This window comes from Electrophorus electricus, chromosome 17 (genome assembly GCF_013358815.1).
Source record: "Electrophorus electricus isolate fEleEle1 chromosome 17, fEleEle1.pri, whole genome shotgun sequence".
Classification (NCBI taxonomy): Eukaryota; Metazoa; Chordata; class Actinopteri; order Gymnotiformes; family Gymnotidae; genus Electrophorus; species Electrophorus electricus.
In genome coordinates, this window is record NC_049551.1 from 11433567 (window position 1) to 11449446 (window position 15880).

At 49.1% G+C, this 15880-nt stretch overlaps 1 protein-coding gene across 1 annotated transcript in view; it reads right to left on the reverse strand.

The window, feature by feature from the left end:
* Positions 1 to 15880, reverse strand: part of adamts6 (ADAM metallopeptidase with thrombospondin type 1 motif, 6) — a 59514-nt gene that overhangs the window by 27840 nt on the left and 15794 nt on the right. Inside the window, exons 9-13 of the mRNA XM_027007625.2 lie at positions 14908 to 14951; positions 11773 to 11878; positions 9976 to 10122; positions 5276 to 5417; positions 1762 to 1869 (exon numbers count right to left, since the gene is read on the reverse strand). Of these exons, the coding sequence (XP_026863426.2) occupies positions 1762 to 1869; positions 5276 to 5417; positions 9976 to 10122; positions 11773 to 11878; positions 14908 to 14951 (547 nt within the window). The remainder of the gene's footprint in view (positions 1 to 1761; positions 1870 to 5275; positions 5418 to 9975; positions 10123 to 11772; positions 11879 to 14907; positions 14952 to 15880) is intronic.

Genomic DNA, 15880 nt, shown 5'->3' on the forward strand with positions numbered 1-15880 from the left:
GTCAGAAGATAAGAAGTTCAGAAGTTAGAATTTTAGGAGTTTAGAAGCACAGTCACATTGCCCTCTTGCTACACTCTGTGAGATACATGGCTGACGTTCATATTCCTTTGATGCTAGCATGGCCAGGAGCAGACACAAGTTTGGCTGGAAAAAAACCAAAAAACTGCTGGCCCTGCAGGCAGACAGGGAGGATGGCCCTGGGCCCGGTGCTCCAGCGAGGCATCGGTAACGCTGGGTGACACTGTGTGACACTGTGTGCCCCTGGCCCTGGGCCCGGTGCTCCAGCGAGGCATCGGTAACGCTGGGTGACACTGTGTGCCCCTGGCCCTGGGCCCGGTGCTCCAGCGAGGCATCGGTAACGCTGGGTGACACTGTGTGACACTGTGTGCCCCTGGCCCTGGGCCCGGTGCTCCAGCGAGGCATCGGTAACGCTGGGTGACACTGTGTGCCCCTGGCCCTGGGCCCGGTGCTCCAGCGAGGCATCGGTAACGCTGGGTGACACTGTGTGCCCCTGGCCCTGGGCCCGGTGCTCCAGCGAGGCATCGGTAACGCTGGGTGACACTGTGTGCCCCTGGCCCTGGGCCCGGTGCTCCAGCGAGGCATCGGTAACGCTGGGTGACACTGTGTGACACTGTGTGCCCCTGGCCCTGGGCCCGGTGCTCCAGCGAGGCATCGGTAACGCTGGGTGACACTGTGTGCCCCTGGCCCTGGGCCCGGTGCTCCAGCGAGGCATCGGTAACGCTGGGTGACACTGTGTGCCCCTGGCCCTGGGCCCGGTGCTCCAGCGAGGCATCGGTAACGCTGGGTGACACTGTGTGCCCCTGGCCCTGGGCCCGGTGCTCCAGCGAGGCATCGGTAAGGCTGGGTGACACTGTGTGCCCCTGGCCCTGGGCCCGGTGCTCCAGCGAGGCATCGGTAACGCTGGGTGACACTGTGTGCCCCTGGCCCTGGGCCCGGTGCTCCAGCGAGGCATCGGTAACGCTGGGTGACACTGTGTGCCCCTGGCCCTGGGCCCGGTGCTCCAGCGAAGCATCGGTAACGCTGGGTGACACTGGGTGACACTGTGTGCCCCTGGCCCTGGGCCCGGTGCTCCAGCGAGGCATCGGTAACGCTGGGTGACACTGTGTGCCCCTGGCCCTGGGCCCGGTGCTGAATGGCTCCCTCGAGGCAGCAGTAAAACTGGGTGACAGCATGTGGCCCTCTCCTATTGTTCACTGTCAAAGCCACTGTTCAGGGGCAACAGGGATGATGTTCCTCATCCACAGGAAATTCCTGTGGTCTTATCCACAGACCAGGCACACTGAGAGGTGTACAATGCCACAACCCTAACACCCCACCTGCGGGGCCCACAGGGCATTTCCCACAAGCCTAGATGAGAGTGGCTTGGGCAAGACCAAGCTTTACATTTTATATTTATTTACATTTATGGCATTTAGCTGACACTTTTATCCAAAGCAACTTACAATTATGACTGAGTACAACTTGAGGAGCTTGAACCAGCAACAAGTCAAATACCTTCACCACTGAGCTACCACTGCTCATGAGCACTGTTAAAAATGAAAGGAAGTCAGTATTGTGGTCTGTTAGCTTTAAGCAAATGACGATTTTATCTGCGGTGGGCTGCGGAAACAGGAAGTCATGGGAAAAAGTCGTGTTTGTTGAAGCACCTTGCATTTTGAGCTGCCTGCAGTTTACCTGTATAATATAAATTGATAGAATAAAGTTAGTGGTGCTGATTTCTGTCTGTGGAAGCCGACTTACCCCCTTCTCGATGCTGCCTGTCTGGCAGAGGGTCCCCTCTGCTGCTGGGATACTGTTGGTAACACAACGATTACTTTTGCTAAGGCACCAGAGTTCTCTACACACTTCCTAGGAAAGAAGCCAAAAGCAAGTTGGTCAGAATATATCACACCACAGAGGAAAACAGTCTGATAAAAATCACACCAAAATCTTGTTGCAGTACAACTCCAGTTTTAGCATTTGTACCTTCAAAAAAAATTTTGGTCAATGAGGACCAAATTGCAGAATTTGGGAGCACAAAAGACAAGATGATATGTGCTCCACAAACGAAAACTTCAAGCAATGACAAGCAACACTAATTGGACTGCAGACATAACAAGACCTGTGTGTCTCTTTTGCATTTGTAAACAAGCCACCTCACTTTCAGCCCCGTCTCGTGAAATCTAGCGGAACTCTGCGTGCCACGCGCCCCAAGAGAGACGGCTGAGATCAGCAGCAGCTTCCTGAGTGCAAACGTGCATCACGGTCCTACACGTGAGTCATGGCAACAGTCCTACACGTGAGTCATGGCAACAGTCCTACACGTGTTTCACAGTGATGGTCCTGCACGACTTTTGATTTAATGTTCCTTCAACATGTCCCGGACAACACCTTAGGGCTTATGATGGCACAGGATATCCAGAACAGCTGCATATATGAAAGGACCAGGCCTAAGACTTATAGCACAGCATGCTAAGTATACACCAGTGGTCCTAGCTGAACAACCATGTGAAATAAAGTGGAAACTGCCTTACAGCTTGTGTCTGTGGGTATCTATGATTGGCATCGCCTGCTGGCACCCCACTTAGAGCTCCTGGTGTGTGAAGCCAGGGCACCTGGGAGGTGGGACAGTTCAAGGACAAGGACCGTTCCGCTGCATCCAGGATGGCCGAGGATATCAAAGCGTCCTCAAAGGCTTTGATATCAAAGTTGCTTCACTGATTAGAGGGTTATTGTTGCATATATTTGATATTCTCTACTTTCCCAATTTCAGAACTGGCACAGCAGGACACAGACTAGCACAAAAGCATGACAACTAGAACGTGCCTGTGCACAGCAGTGCCAGTGCTGTTACGGAGCTCTGCAGTTCAAACGTAACAGTGCCAGTGCTGTTACGTAGCTCTGCAGTTCAAACGTAACAGTGCCAGTGCTGTTACGTAGCTCTGCAGTTCAAACGTAACAGTGCCAGTGCTGTTACGGAGCTCTGCAGTTCAAACGTAACAGTGCCAGTGCTGTTACGTAGTTCTGCAGTTCAAACGTAACAGTGCCAGTGCTGTTACGTAGCTCTGCAGTTCAAACGTAACAGTGCCAGTGCTGTTACGTAGCTCTGCAGTTCAAACGTAACAGTGCCAGTGCTGTTACGTAGCTCTGCAGTTCAAAAGTAACAGTGCCAGTGCTGTTACGTAGCTCTGCAGTTCAAACGTAACAGTGCCAGTGCTGTTACGTAGCTCTGCAATTCAAACGTAACAGTGCCAGTGCTGTTACGTAGCTCTGCAGTTTGAATGTTCTTCTAAGGGCTGCTTCCAGCACGATTCTGCAGAAATGTGTAGCATTCCCACACCAAATCCTGCTCCATCCATGTGCTTGCAATTTTCTGAAGGCTTGTGTTAAGCAGATGGCTGATCAGAAAACATGAGATTGTCAGAATCCCCAAACATTACATGCTGTAACAAAATGGAGTGCAGGGGAATACTGGTCCCCTCTTATTTTCAAATGTCTTTCATTCTGACCTACACCACAGTTATGAGCTGAATAGGAAAATCACAGGATCATCTCTTTCACTCACTAGTGTCTGCTGTTAGTTATCTCTCTCAACAAATGTGATCTCTATAGTCTCTTCTAGTTCTAGCTGGAATAGCCACATATCCATACCCAACCAAATAGTCTCCCGTACTATTCATTCCGTCTTCTGGTGTCTCACCTCTCCTTTTTCTGTGGATTCGGTTTATTTACCTAAGCATGTTGTTCTTTGGAGAAAATCCTCATCATTCCAAGGTTAAGGATTATGTAGGCTTAGTGCCAAACCCTGATTTGGCTCTACCTGAAACGTGTGAAGATGTGTGTGTGAAAGACAACAAATAGCTACAGAGTAAAAAATAGCTGCCCCACATGCTATTAAAACAATTACTAAAAATGTCCACACTGCCGTTTGATCCCCTATGAGGAAATCTCCACATGCCAATCCCTACTCTAATCCTGGCGAGATAAAGAATATCATCAGAGTTAGACCTCAACTCCTGTTCTCTCACAGTTCATTTCAGCAGGAGTATAGACATGCTAAAGAATGGCTGTGTCAGAGATATGGCAACAGCTGTTCTGAGGACAGTAGGGACATTTGCACCAATACCAACATAGACATATGATATATCTTTACAAGGGCCTTCAGCTCCTTTCATCTAATCCCCCTTTTTTTTTTTTTGTTTGTCATGGAAAAAACACATTTTGCACTCAGCAGTGCTGCTGGCAGGCCTGTAGAACACATCACATCCCTCTGGCCAGCTGCTTCGGTGTCAGTGAGAAAAATAATAACCTGACCTCGGGCACGGCTCTTCTGAGCACTTTACCCGTCAGCCTTCTACCCAGTGTCCAAAGCGCTTTGAATCATCCTTTGTCATAAAAAACCCTTGAAATACTATATACTGTATACACACACACACACACACACACACACACACACACACACACACACACACACAGACACACACACACACACACACACATACACCACAAATTAAACCTACAGACAGAGCAGAAAAGGAGTTTTTAAAAAAAGTCTGAAATGATTTGTCCTTGTGGTGCCCCGTATGTTTTCTTCATGTGTGCTACTTAATGAAAAGGGCCATTGTACTGAAACATCATGGTGAGATTCTCATGCAGATTTGATCATGGGACCAAATATTTTACTATGAAATACCAAGCATTTCTGTGGCCAGACAGAAGTCGTGTGGCTATTGGCTACATATGGAACTGCTGACTATTGCTCCAGTCTCAGTGTTACGTTTTCTTGCACAGTTTCTTGGGGGGTCATAATGAAGGGTCATTATTCTGTGTTTGGCAGTCACAGAGCTGTTCCTCACATTTAACCCCAAGGGTCTCCATATTGCACATGTTAATGGCTTTGCAGCTCAAAAAATCTGTGTTTTTCCTAAACTGTCTAAACTGAATCTGTGCGTTTTTCTGAAGCTGTCGAAACTGCTTCTAAAGTGCCCAGTGAGTTGAACGAAGTTTGTTAGAACCAAGAAAAATATGTGATTTTTGACCCTTTGGCTCTGAACTTGGGGAATACTGATGTCTTCTGTATGACCTTCATACTTATACACACCAATGAGAGGTCTGCCAGGGACGTTCTCCATGTTTGCTGGTCTGGGTGTGCAATAACCAACACTATGCGGCAAGAGCCTAGAAAGGCCAGGTTATACAGCAGTCTCGCACCATGTGACCACACTATGTGACCACCCATGTTCCCAGAGCATGACTGAGTGTGTGTTCTCCTTACCCCATATTTGCACTGTCTGGAGGAGGCACCGTACTGGAAGCGACACTGCTCATCTGCGTCGTACACCTGCCCCGGAGCCACTGTGGGGTACAGGAAGTCTCGTTTCAGAGGTTCATTGTCCAGACACGTCCCCCGACCTGAGCTGTCGAAAAAAAACAAAACAACAAACCTGCAATAGGATTGGCTCTTCTGCACTGCATGCCCCGCCTCCAATGGCTTAAGGACACCAGGATAATTTCACTTAAAACATATACGCCTATTTTTTGTAAATTGTTTTGTAAATGCAATTAATATGCAGAATACAAAAAGAGATTGGGGGGGGGGGGGTGGAGTGGGGGTTGGGAGGGAGAGGAAACAGGAGGACAAGAAAGAAGAATGACAGACAGCATTCTTAAAACAGAGATCTGGACTTATATGGTGCTCTTGGCCTCCTATGGAATCCTTTGAAGCACCAGTAAAGTGATGAAAGGGAGGGAGAGGAGGCAGAAGAAAAGCCCCTGGAGAGACCAAGGGTCACGTGGCCAGTGGAAAAGCCATGTTTAGTCTGTTAAGTCAGACAGAAATATGGACACTCCATGAAACTCAGATATGGGGGGCGAGATGGTGTGATTGCCGGTACGATACACAGGCACAGCAGTAAGATCAAGCTTGGAGGAAGAGAAGGCCAGGAGGCCTGGTTTTGCTGGGATGGGATTATTCTGGGTTTGGATAGAGAGTGTATTCTGTTCCTCGCATCCCTCGATGGACAGCATTCTGCTCGAACCGGGAGCAGACATCTCAGACACGTCTGCCCCGCACAACCAGACCATTTGCCCCTGACGATGAAGCAGCTGATTATTATCTCGGCTACAGCTCCCACCTCTTCCCTCACAGGGAGTGCAGAGCTCTCCAACGGCGAGTCCAGGCCAGAATGGGTAGGGTTTCCTGAAAATCTATGACCAGCTTTCCCCTTACCAAAAAGCAGAGCTTACCTCTGCAGGAATGCATACGTTGACAAGGTAGGAGAAACCCCACAGGCAACTGGAGCATGCATTAAGGAAATCCAAGAAGCAGAATTTGACAGCAAAAAAACTCCACCACAAGCACAGAGATCTGGTTTCTGTTCAGCATGCTAGAGGAAGCATTAGCTGAAACAAGGATCTCCAGCTTCCCACCAAAATATTGGAAGTCTAATCTAATTGAAAACTAAACCAAATACATTGGAAAAGAAAGAAATACAAGCTTTTGCCCTGGAGGGAACAACCAGTGCTGTATTCAGTTACATTCCTTCAATTTTCCTTTTTTTGTCGTCGATGTTTGGTGGAATAATCCTTTTCTTTGGCTTTCACAAGATCCCCTCTGCTGGGAGGAAGACGAGCCTTACCCCACCCCCTCAGAGTGCTGATGGACCATTACAGATCTCTGTTTATTACTTCAGAGGAAGGCAGAATAGTCATTTTAAAAATAGGAGTGATTATCTGACATGTCAACAAAACTTCCTCCCATTTGAGACATGGCTGACTTCAGTCAGTGGATATCTTGTGCAATGCAAATAGACTTGAACTATAACTGTCCACTGGTTTTAGACAAAAATAAATTACACGAATGTCTCGGAAAGTACACAATAAATCCAAAATGTGCTGTAGGAAGGCTTTCATTCCATTTCAAGCATGCGTCTGTTTGCTTTTGCACAATAATGAAGATGGTAAACACTGAGCTACGAGGAAACCTTATCCATAGTAGGATAAACTGTTTCTTGAATACGACTCCCTCTAATGCAAGCAACATGAGCTGATAAAGCAAATGCGCTGAACACAGGCCAGCTCCACAAGCAAAGCTGTCAACTTGGCAGGAAGAAACAACTTCCGAAATCTGATGGACAAAGAGTGAGGGAGGGAGCAGCGTTGGGAAGTGAGGGAGGAGAGGGAGGGTGGAAAAAGTTGGAAAGGAAGGAAGTGAGTTAGGGAACAGAGTGAGGGAATGGCAGGAGAGAGTGAGTGAGTAACGGAGCAGGGGGAGGGAGTGAGAGAGTGAGGGAGTAGGGGGAGGGAGTGAGAGAGTGAGGGAGCAGGGGGAGGGAGTGAGAGAGTGAGGGAGCAGGGGGAGGGAGGGAGAGAGTGAGGGAGTAGAGGGAGGGAGTGAGAGAGTGAGGGAGCAGGGGGAGGGAGTGAGAGAGTGAGGGAGCAGGGGAAGGGAGTGAGAGAGTGAGGGAGCAGGGGAAGGGAGTGAGAGAGTGAGGGAGTAGGGGGAGGGAGTGAGAGAGTGAGGGAGCAGGGGAAGGGAGGGAGAGAGTGAGGGAGTAGGGGAAGGGAGTGAGAGAGTGAGGGAGCAGGGGGAGGGAGGGAGAGAGTGAGGGAGTAGGGGGAGGGAGTGAGAGTGAGGGAGCAGGGGAAGGGAGTGAGAGAGTGAGGGAGCAGGGGGAGGGAGGGAGAGAGTGAGGGAGTAGGGGGAGGGAGGGAGAGAGTGAGGGAGCAGGGGAAGGGAGTGAGAGAGTGAGGGAGTAGGGGGAGGGAGTGAGAGAGTGAGGGAGCAGGGGGAGGGAGGGAGAGAGTGAGGGAGCAGGGGGAGGGAGGGAGAGAGTGAGGGAGTAGGGGGAGGGAGTGAGAGAGTGAGGGAGCAGGGGGAGGGAGGGAGAGAGTGAGGGAGCAGGGGGAGGGAGTGAGAGAGTGAGGGAGCAGGGGAAGGGAGTGAGAGAGTGAGGGAGCAGGGGAAGGGAGTGAGAGAGTGAGGGAGCAGGGGAAGGGAGTGAGAGAGTGAGGGAGTAGGGGGAGGGAGTGAGAGAGTGAGGGAGTAGGGGGAGGGAGTGAGAGAGTGAGGGAGTAGGGGGAGGGAGTGAGAGAGAAAGTAGAGTGAGGGAATGGTGGGAGAGAGTGAGTAAGGGAGCAGAAGGAGGTGCTGGGATAATGGATGATAAAAATACAAACAACTGCAAAATGCACTGCCAGAGTTTTGACCTAGTACAAAATCAGTGGAAAGCCATTAATAGTTCTTTCAGTTCAACAAAAACGACAACAAAAAAGACAATCCATAGCAGTTGTCTGAAACAGTCACATATAATATGGTTTGACTGAACAACAAACGTGTCCCAAAACCAAGCGGGAACAGCTCGCTGTTTGTGGCTGTGTGGGAAGTTGACATTAGAGCTTGAGTTTTTATTGCCAACAATGGCAGTGTAGCTAAGCTTCTTCCATGAGGTCACTGAATAGGAAACTCCGTCTGACAACCATAACTACCACCTTTCTTTCCAGCTTCCAACCCTTTGTTATGCACAGCAGGTAGTGTATAGTCTGGGCTAGCACGTCCACTAGCAGGTAGTGTATAGTGTGGGCTAGCACGTCCACTAGCAGGTAGTGTATAGTCTGGGCTAGCACGTCCACTAGCAGGTAGTGTATAGTCTGGGCTAGCACGTCCACTAGCAGGTAGTGTAAAGTGTGGGCTAGCACGTCCACTAGCAGGTAGTGTATAGTCTGGGCTTACACTTCCACTAGCAGGTAGTGTATAGTGTGGGCTAGCACGTCCACTAGCAGGTAGTGTAAAGTGTGGGCTAGCACGTCCACTAGCAGGTAGTGTATAGTCTGGGCTAGCACGTCCACTAGCAGGTAGTGTATAGTCTGGGCTAGCACGTCCACTAGCAGGTAGTGTAAAGTGTGGGCTAGCACGTCCACTAGCAGGTAGTGTATAGTCTGGGCTTACACTTCCACTAGCAGGTAGTGTAAAGTGTGGGCTAGCACGTCCACTAGCAGGTAGTGTATAGTGTGGGCTAGCACGTCCACTAGCAGGTAGTGTAAAGTGTGGGCTAGCACGTCCACTAGCAGGTAGTGTATAGTCTGGGCTAGCACGTCCACTAGCAGGTAGTGTATAGTGTGGGCTAGCACGTCCACTAGCAGGTAGTGTATAGTCTGGGCTAGCACGTCCACTAGCAGGTAGTGTAAAGTGTGGGCTAGCACGTCCACTAGCAGGTAGTGTAAAGTGTGGGCTAGCACGTCCACTAGCAGGTAGTGTAAAGTGTGGGCTTACACTTCCACTAGCAGGTAGTGTGTACTGTGGGCTAGTACTTCCACTAGCAGGTAGTGTGTACTGTGGGCTAGCACGTCCACTAGCAGGTAGTGTATAGTGTGGGCTAGCACGTCCACTAGCAGGTAGTGTAAAGTGTGGGCTTACACTTCCACTAGCAGGTAGTGTAAAGTGTGGGCTTACACTTCCACTAGCAGGTAGTGTAAAGTGTGGGCTTACACTTCCACTAGCAGGTAGTGTGTACTGTGGGCTTACACTTCCACTAGCAGGTAGTGTACACTATGGGCTAGCACGTCCACTAGCAGGTAGTGTACACTATGGGCTAGCACGTCCACTAGCAGGTAGTGTACACTATGGGCTAGCACAGCAGTTAGCAGCGTGGGAAAAAGAACAAAATGCTAAAAAGCTGCTAAGGTAGGACTTTTACAATGTCACCAGTTCTGGATCAACAGACAGTTGTTTAAAAACTCTATATAGATGGCTGAGCTCTGTACCTTCATAGCAACGACTGCGGATGCCTTTTATAGCTCTTCTTCAATCCCCACCCGCCCCAAAATCCCTGACATTACATATGACATCAAACAGTGGCTGTCTAGGCCAACCAAAACTTCATAACCCTCTTTGAATACAATCCCAGCTCTTAGCATGTGCTCCCAGTGTCATACACAGTTTGCTAGTTTCTTCCAGAGAATGATTCTTGAACTTACTCCAGGAAGCTGGTGATGTAGTCCTTGCTGCAGGTGGACCAGGAGAAGGGGTTGGTGTTGGCGGTGATGTGCGCTGCCATCAGTTTGGCTGTCTCGTGGCCCTTCGTGCCGCACGTGTTCCCGATGCCATCATGGTTCATTCCAAAGCTGTCAGGAACGCAACGTGGAAAGGGCGGGGTCAAAAGTCTGGCCCACTCACCAATCAGAGCTCTCATCAATATGCTGCCACCCCACTCTCACCCATCCTCCTTTCCCTTCTAAGTGACGACAAGCTCGGACAACTCCGTATGGCTGCAGGATGTCAAAGCGGTGGTGCGAATCCGTCTCCCTTGGCTAGGTTGTAAAGAAAGAGCTTTTCTGCCTCTGAAACAGATGTATGCCTAGGCTGCTGGGGCCAAAGGTCAGGAGCTGTCTGGAGCTCTTAAAGAACGAGAAAGTCCTAATCACCACTCTGATGCCTGCTTGTCAATCAATAATTGCATGTTTGGACAGAGCTCAGTCAGGGCTCCCAAGACCCTGTGAGGGGACCAGAGGTGGAATGGCCATGACCTGCCGGGACCTGCTACACGCCACGGCCTGGCACGGGGGTTTTTACACTCCCCCTCCTCTACCTGCTCATGGGAGCTTCTACGCCCCGCTCTCTCTGCTCAGGAGAGCGTCTACGCCCCTTCTACCTACTCTACACCACCCTCTGCCTGCTCATGGTTGCTGCTCAAGCATTCAGCCACATTAGAATACTGCAAAGTCACAATTTTATTGAAGCTTTTTCTTCTTCTTACATATCTTCTGTCTGAATACCCTATAACAAAAAATATAAGATTACCTTACCCAAGAAATCTTAAATTTTTCGCTTTTTCTTTTTCCCCTTAACCGGGGTCTGTCCAAAAGCACAAATCAGGTCTAATGCATATAGCAAACCAAACCACATTACACAAGTCTTCTTTGTTTTTCTAAAGCTCACACGTTTATGACGTTTTACTCTTCTCTGGATCTAAATCGGCTCAGGAGAAGCCTTCATTTTAGGCCCTTTCTTCCCCTCAACAAAGCTGGGACTATTTTTACAACTGCCCCCCACCCCCACCCCAGAGGAGCAGACCGAAGAGCAGCTTGCCATGTCTGAGGTTGGCCCGAGGCCCACACAGACTGACACATCGCTGGCATTTTCTCCAAGCACACAGCAGGAGACCAACTAAGGGCCAGCTTTGGTTTGTTTGTTTGTTTCTTACAGAGCACCATTTGCATATGTCGAAATATGCACTCACAGTCACACAGCTAAACTCAGGCCCTGAGGAACAAATGATGATATATTTAGCATCTACTAGCTCTCAAGGGATAAGAGAATCTGGAGAATTGTGTGACCACCATGAAACATATTTTAGGGAAAGACCCGCGGGTGGTGGAGGCATCCTGAGAGGACTAACGAGGGGTTTGTGTGCCTCATGGGCTCAAACACAACCTTGACCAAATCATGAACAACATTCACCACCAACACAAAGGACTGCGAAGACTCTGAAGACTGCTGAGTACTCATGAGGAGGCAGTGCAGATGTAAAAATCAAATTGAAAAACTGTGCAACGTTATATTCAGTCAAATTTTTAAAAAGACTTTCATTTGAGGGGTTCAGTGAGCCCTGTAAATACTCCAAAGTGACTGATATGATTCCCAGCGATGAAAGTGTGTGAGCGTGTGTGAATGCAAGTGTGTCTGTGTCAGAGGGGACACCTTCACTCATATGCATGCATGTGCATATTTGTGTGTTTGTGTGTGTGTGTGTCAACGGGAACACCTTCACTCACTTGTGCCCGATCTCGTGTGCGATGGTGAAAGCAGAACCCAGGCCTATATCTTCATTAATGCTGCAACTCCGTTCTGGTTCACACATTCCAGCTACTGACGCTAAGCCTGGCCACACACAAGCACACACATGCCCACACATGCACGCACATACACAAACCCAGATCAACAAACGTGGGGTCAGGTCAAGGTGTGGCACTCCATTAGGATAAAGGGCAGGTTTGTCGCCTGATTTGGGCAACGGGCAGGTGGACAGGTCAGAGGGCATTACCACTCCAGCAGCTGCCCATGGGCAGCCGTGTTGGTGGCTAGACGATGCCTTCTATGCAAATGAGGTTGAAGCTGGAAAATATCTAAACAAGGGGTCAGATTTACACACACACACACACACACACACACACACACACACACACACACACACACACACACACACACACACACACACACACACACATACGTGCGCGCACACACACAAGCGCACACAATCTACTTCTGGTAACAAGGGACCACCTAGAACTGCAAGCCAGAGATAACATTGCCACCCCCAGATACTTTAACCATTTCAAAACTGACAATGCAGAGATACAAACCTTTTTAACTTGTATTTTTGTGTTTTACAAATCGACTTTATGGAATTAGACAAGGCAGGTGAAAGAGTAATGACAGAGATGTACTGACAGTACATTCGTCCGAGCAAATCGTGAATCAGCAACTTTGAACAGAGGTCTTTTTCAGAAACCTTGTGTTTTGCTCTTCTGTTCTTTTCATGAACAAAACCCATTTTTTAGTGTTGGTGGAATGAAGGAAACAGTAAATCTTCCTTCTGGTTTTATTTCCTTCTCATAGTATACGGCTCAAACAAGACCACACTGGCATGCAGAGCCCAATATATGTGTGTGTGTGGTGTGTGTGTGTGTGTGCATGTGTGTGCATATGTATGCATATGGGACAGAAGACGAGATAGAGTGTGCATGCATGTTTGAGAGTGAGAGAGAGAATAGAAAGTGTGTGTGTGTGTGTGTGTGTGTGTGTGTGTGTGTGTGTGTGTGTATCTGTGTGTATGTGTATATGTGTACATGTTTGTGCTAGAGTTAGATGGCACTCTGATTAGTTTTATGTGGAGAGACTGAAGCTCTGCACTTGGCTCACTAAGGATCTTCTCATCCCACAGCCTTGAAGTGTGTCCGTGTGTGTGTGTGTGTGTGTGTGTGTGGTGGGGGTTGGGAGCTCCTCCAAAGTCCAGGTGTGTCAGACGTCTCCTCCTCTCCACTCCTTTTCTTGTCATTCTGGGAATGGAGAGCATTTCTCCCCAGATTACATCTACAGGTGTGTGGGAAGTGGAAATGCCGCTCATAGGCTAGTTGAGGGGGCCGTGCTGAACCATGGACTAAGCCTTGAAGGTAGATCAAATACATGCTTGCTGGCTTATTCTGCTACCTAGAGGCCCCCTAATCCCTTTGTGAGAGTTCTTTTATGTGAGTCCTTTTAATTTAGCAGTGAGCTCAACGCCAGGACCTGAAAAGGTCACAGAGTGACCGGGAGTGAAAAGGCCACCAGAGATATTGGGCATGAACTAGAGATGGTGGAGATGAGAGGGCTGTGTGTGGTGTGTGTGTAGGTGTGTGTGTGTGTGTGTGTGGTGTATGTGAGAGTGTGTGTGGTATGTGTGAGGGTGTGTGGTGTGTGTGAGGGTGTGTGGTGTGTGCACGTGTGCGCGTTTTTGTGTATGGTGTGTGTGGTGTGTGTGAGGGTGTGTGGAGTGTGTGGTTTGTGTGAGGGTGTTTGGTGTGTGCACGTGTGCGCGTGTGGTGTGTGCGCGTGTTTTTGTGTATGGTGTGTGTTTGTGTATGGTGTGTGTGGTGTGGGTGGGTTGGGTGGGTAGGTGTGTACGTGGGTGTTGGCGGGGGGTGGTATTAGCGATATTGTTCAGCACAAACCAGCTCCAACAGGGAACCTCTCCCCAATCTATCCTCTTTCCTTTCAGTGGGCTGGACAATAGCAAACCCACAAATCAAAGAGGACTGAACCTCAGCTAGAGGCAGGAGGGGGAAACCAGAGACGAAGCAAAGAAGTGTCCGGATACCCACAGGAGCTGCCTGCATTTCTGGCTGACTTGAAAGAGCTGTTGTCGGGGCTCGTTTCTCTAAGCGGAGGGTGGTAGGGGTATTATTTCCCCTCTGCCATTACCCTGCAACCCCCAGAGGGTAACACCGTTGACCCTGGATGGTGATCCCTTTAGGTGGAGTGGTGGAGGGGGTGCAGGAGGTGCAAGGGAGGGCCTGGGAACAGTGGGAGGGGCTGGTGGGAGGGGGGAATGTTGTGGTGAGGAAGCCAAGCAGATGCCAAGGCAATTAAGGAGACTGGGGGAATGTGACGAATGCGGTCAATCTGTCAAACCACCCCTGAAGTCACCATATTACTCCTAAGATATACAGTTGTGCCTGAAGGGGCCTAGAAGAGATAAGATGGGGCTTTGACGCTCCTTGCAGGCCATTTTCGTGAGAAGAAAAGGCTCCGTATCTCCTGCCCTCTCGCCCCGCCTCTCTGTCTCCCTCCAGCTCACCTTGGCTTCCTCCTGCATAAATTCAGCCTCCTCCTATATTTGTCTGACTTTGTTTTATTTTCTATTTTATTTTCCCTTGTCGCCTCTCTCTCCCCCTCAGGAGGGGTAAACACCTCTGTCTGGAAGTGGAAGGCAGGGCCAATGTTTGGAGGAGAACCAGACCGAGTGTGTAGAGCAAGAAAGCTGGGCTGCCGCATTTGGGCTTGCCGTCTAAGCCCAGCCAGGGCAGCAGACCCACAGCAGACCCCAGACAGACCCACAGCAGACCCACAGCAGAGTGCCAGCAGACCCCCGACAAACCCGCAGCAGACCCCCGACAGACCCTCAACAGACCCCCAGCAGAGAGCCAGCAGACCCCCGACAGACCCACTGCAGACCCCCAAAAGATCCAGAGCAGACCCACAGCAGACCCACTGCAGGTCCCAGACCCCTTCCTCATTCACCCCTAAAACGGTGTCAAGTGTACAGCATGCACAATACAGCCTTCTTTCAGTAAAAGTGTCAGAAATATTGGTCAGGAGAACACAACAGGAGCAAAGTCTTAGAGAAATAAGTACAGATTCCAGCCACTCACCAAGAGTACCGCAGGGCTTGTTTTTGTAGGTGCAGATGTCGTACCTGGAAAGAAAGCACAGGTTCCATTAGGATAACAATCGATGGTGTACTTTTTAATCCCATGCCTGCAGTGGAAATTCATCTTTAGCGGAAGGTTATGCATGGTTTCACCACATTTTAATAACTGCCACAAATGCACAATCTATAAAATTCAATATTATAAATTGAAAATAAAATCAACAAGATAATTTATAACAAGACTACTTTCCCATCTCAGTACTTATACTAATGATTTACAAGACCATAAGTCAGACTGTTGATCCCCTTTAGATCACTGCAACTGCATTCAAGTGTCCTACAGTATATACATGTCAAATCAGAATGCGGAACGCAGCAATTAAATATCAAATCTATGTCTGCTGACAGATTATACACAAAATAGAATTCCTGCGTTACAACCCACGAAGACCACAAAATACGTCCAAACACTAGTCCTTTATATTCCCTCTCAGCAACCACTATAATGTACTGCTGTTTGGACTACACGCTTGAAGCCACGTTTTTATTTTGTTATACAAATCTGTCTGCTTTCCCTGACTGGACTTGTCGTCAGATTAGCCAGTGTTTTTGACGGCAGGACTGTATGAAAGAATGCCAAATATTTTCTCATTCCCCAAATGGGGCATTTAACACCTCCAACGAGCAGCTCAGTCTGTAGCTGTTGCTGAGGCCAAAGGCAGACCGCCAGATTGTTTGACATTGTCTGCAACACAGAGCAAAGACACAGAGACCGATCTGGAATGCAAAAACACAGGGACGTATCTGGAATAGCAAGACACAACGACTGATCTGGAACTCAAAGACACAGAGACCGATCTGGAATTCAAAAACACAGGGACTTATCTGGAATAGCAAGACACAACGACTGATCTGGAACTCAAAGACACAGAGACCGATCTGGAATAGCAAGACACAACGACTGATCTGGAACT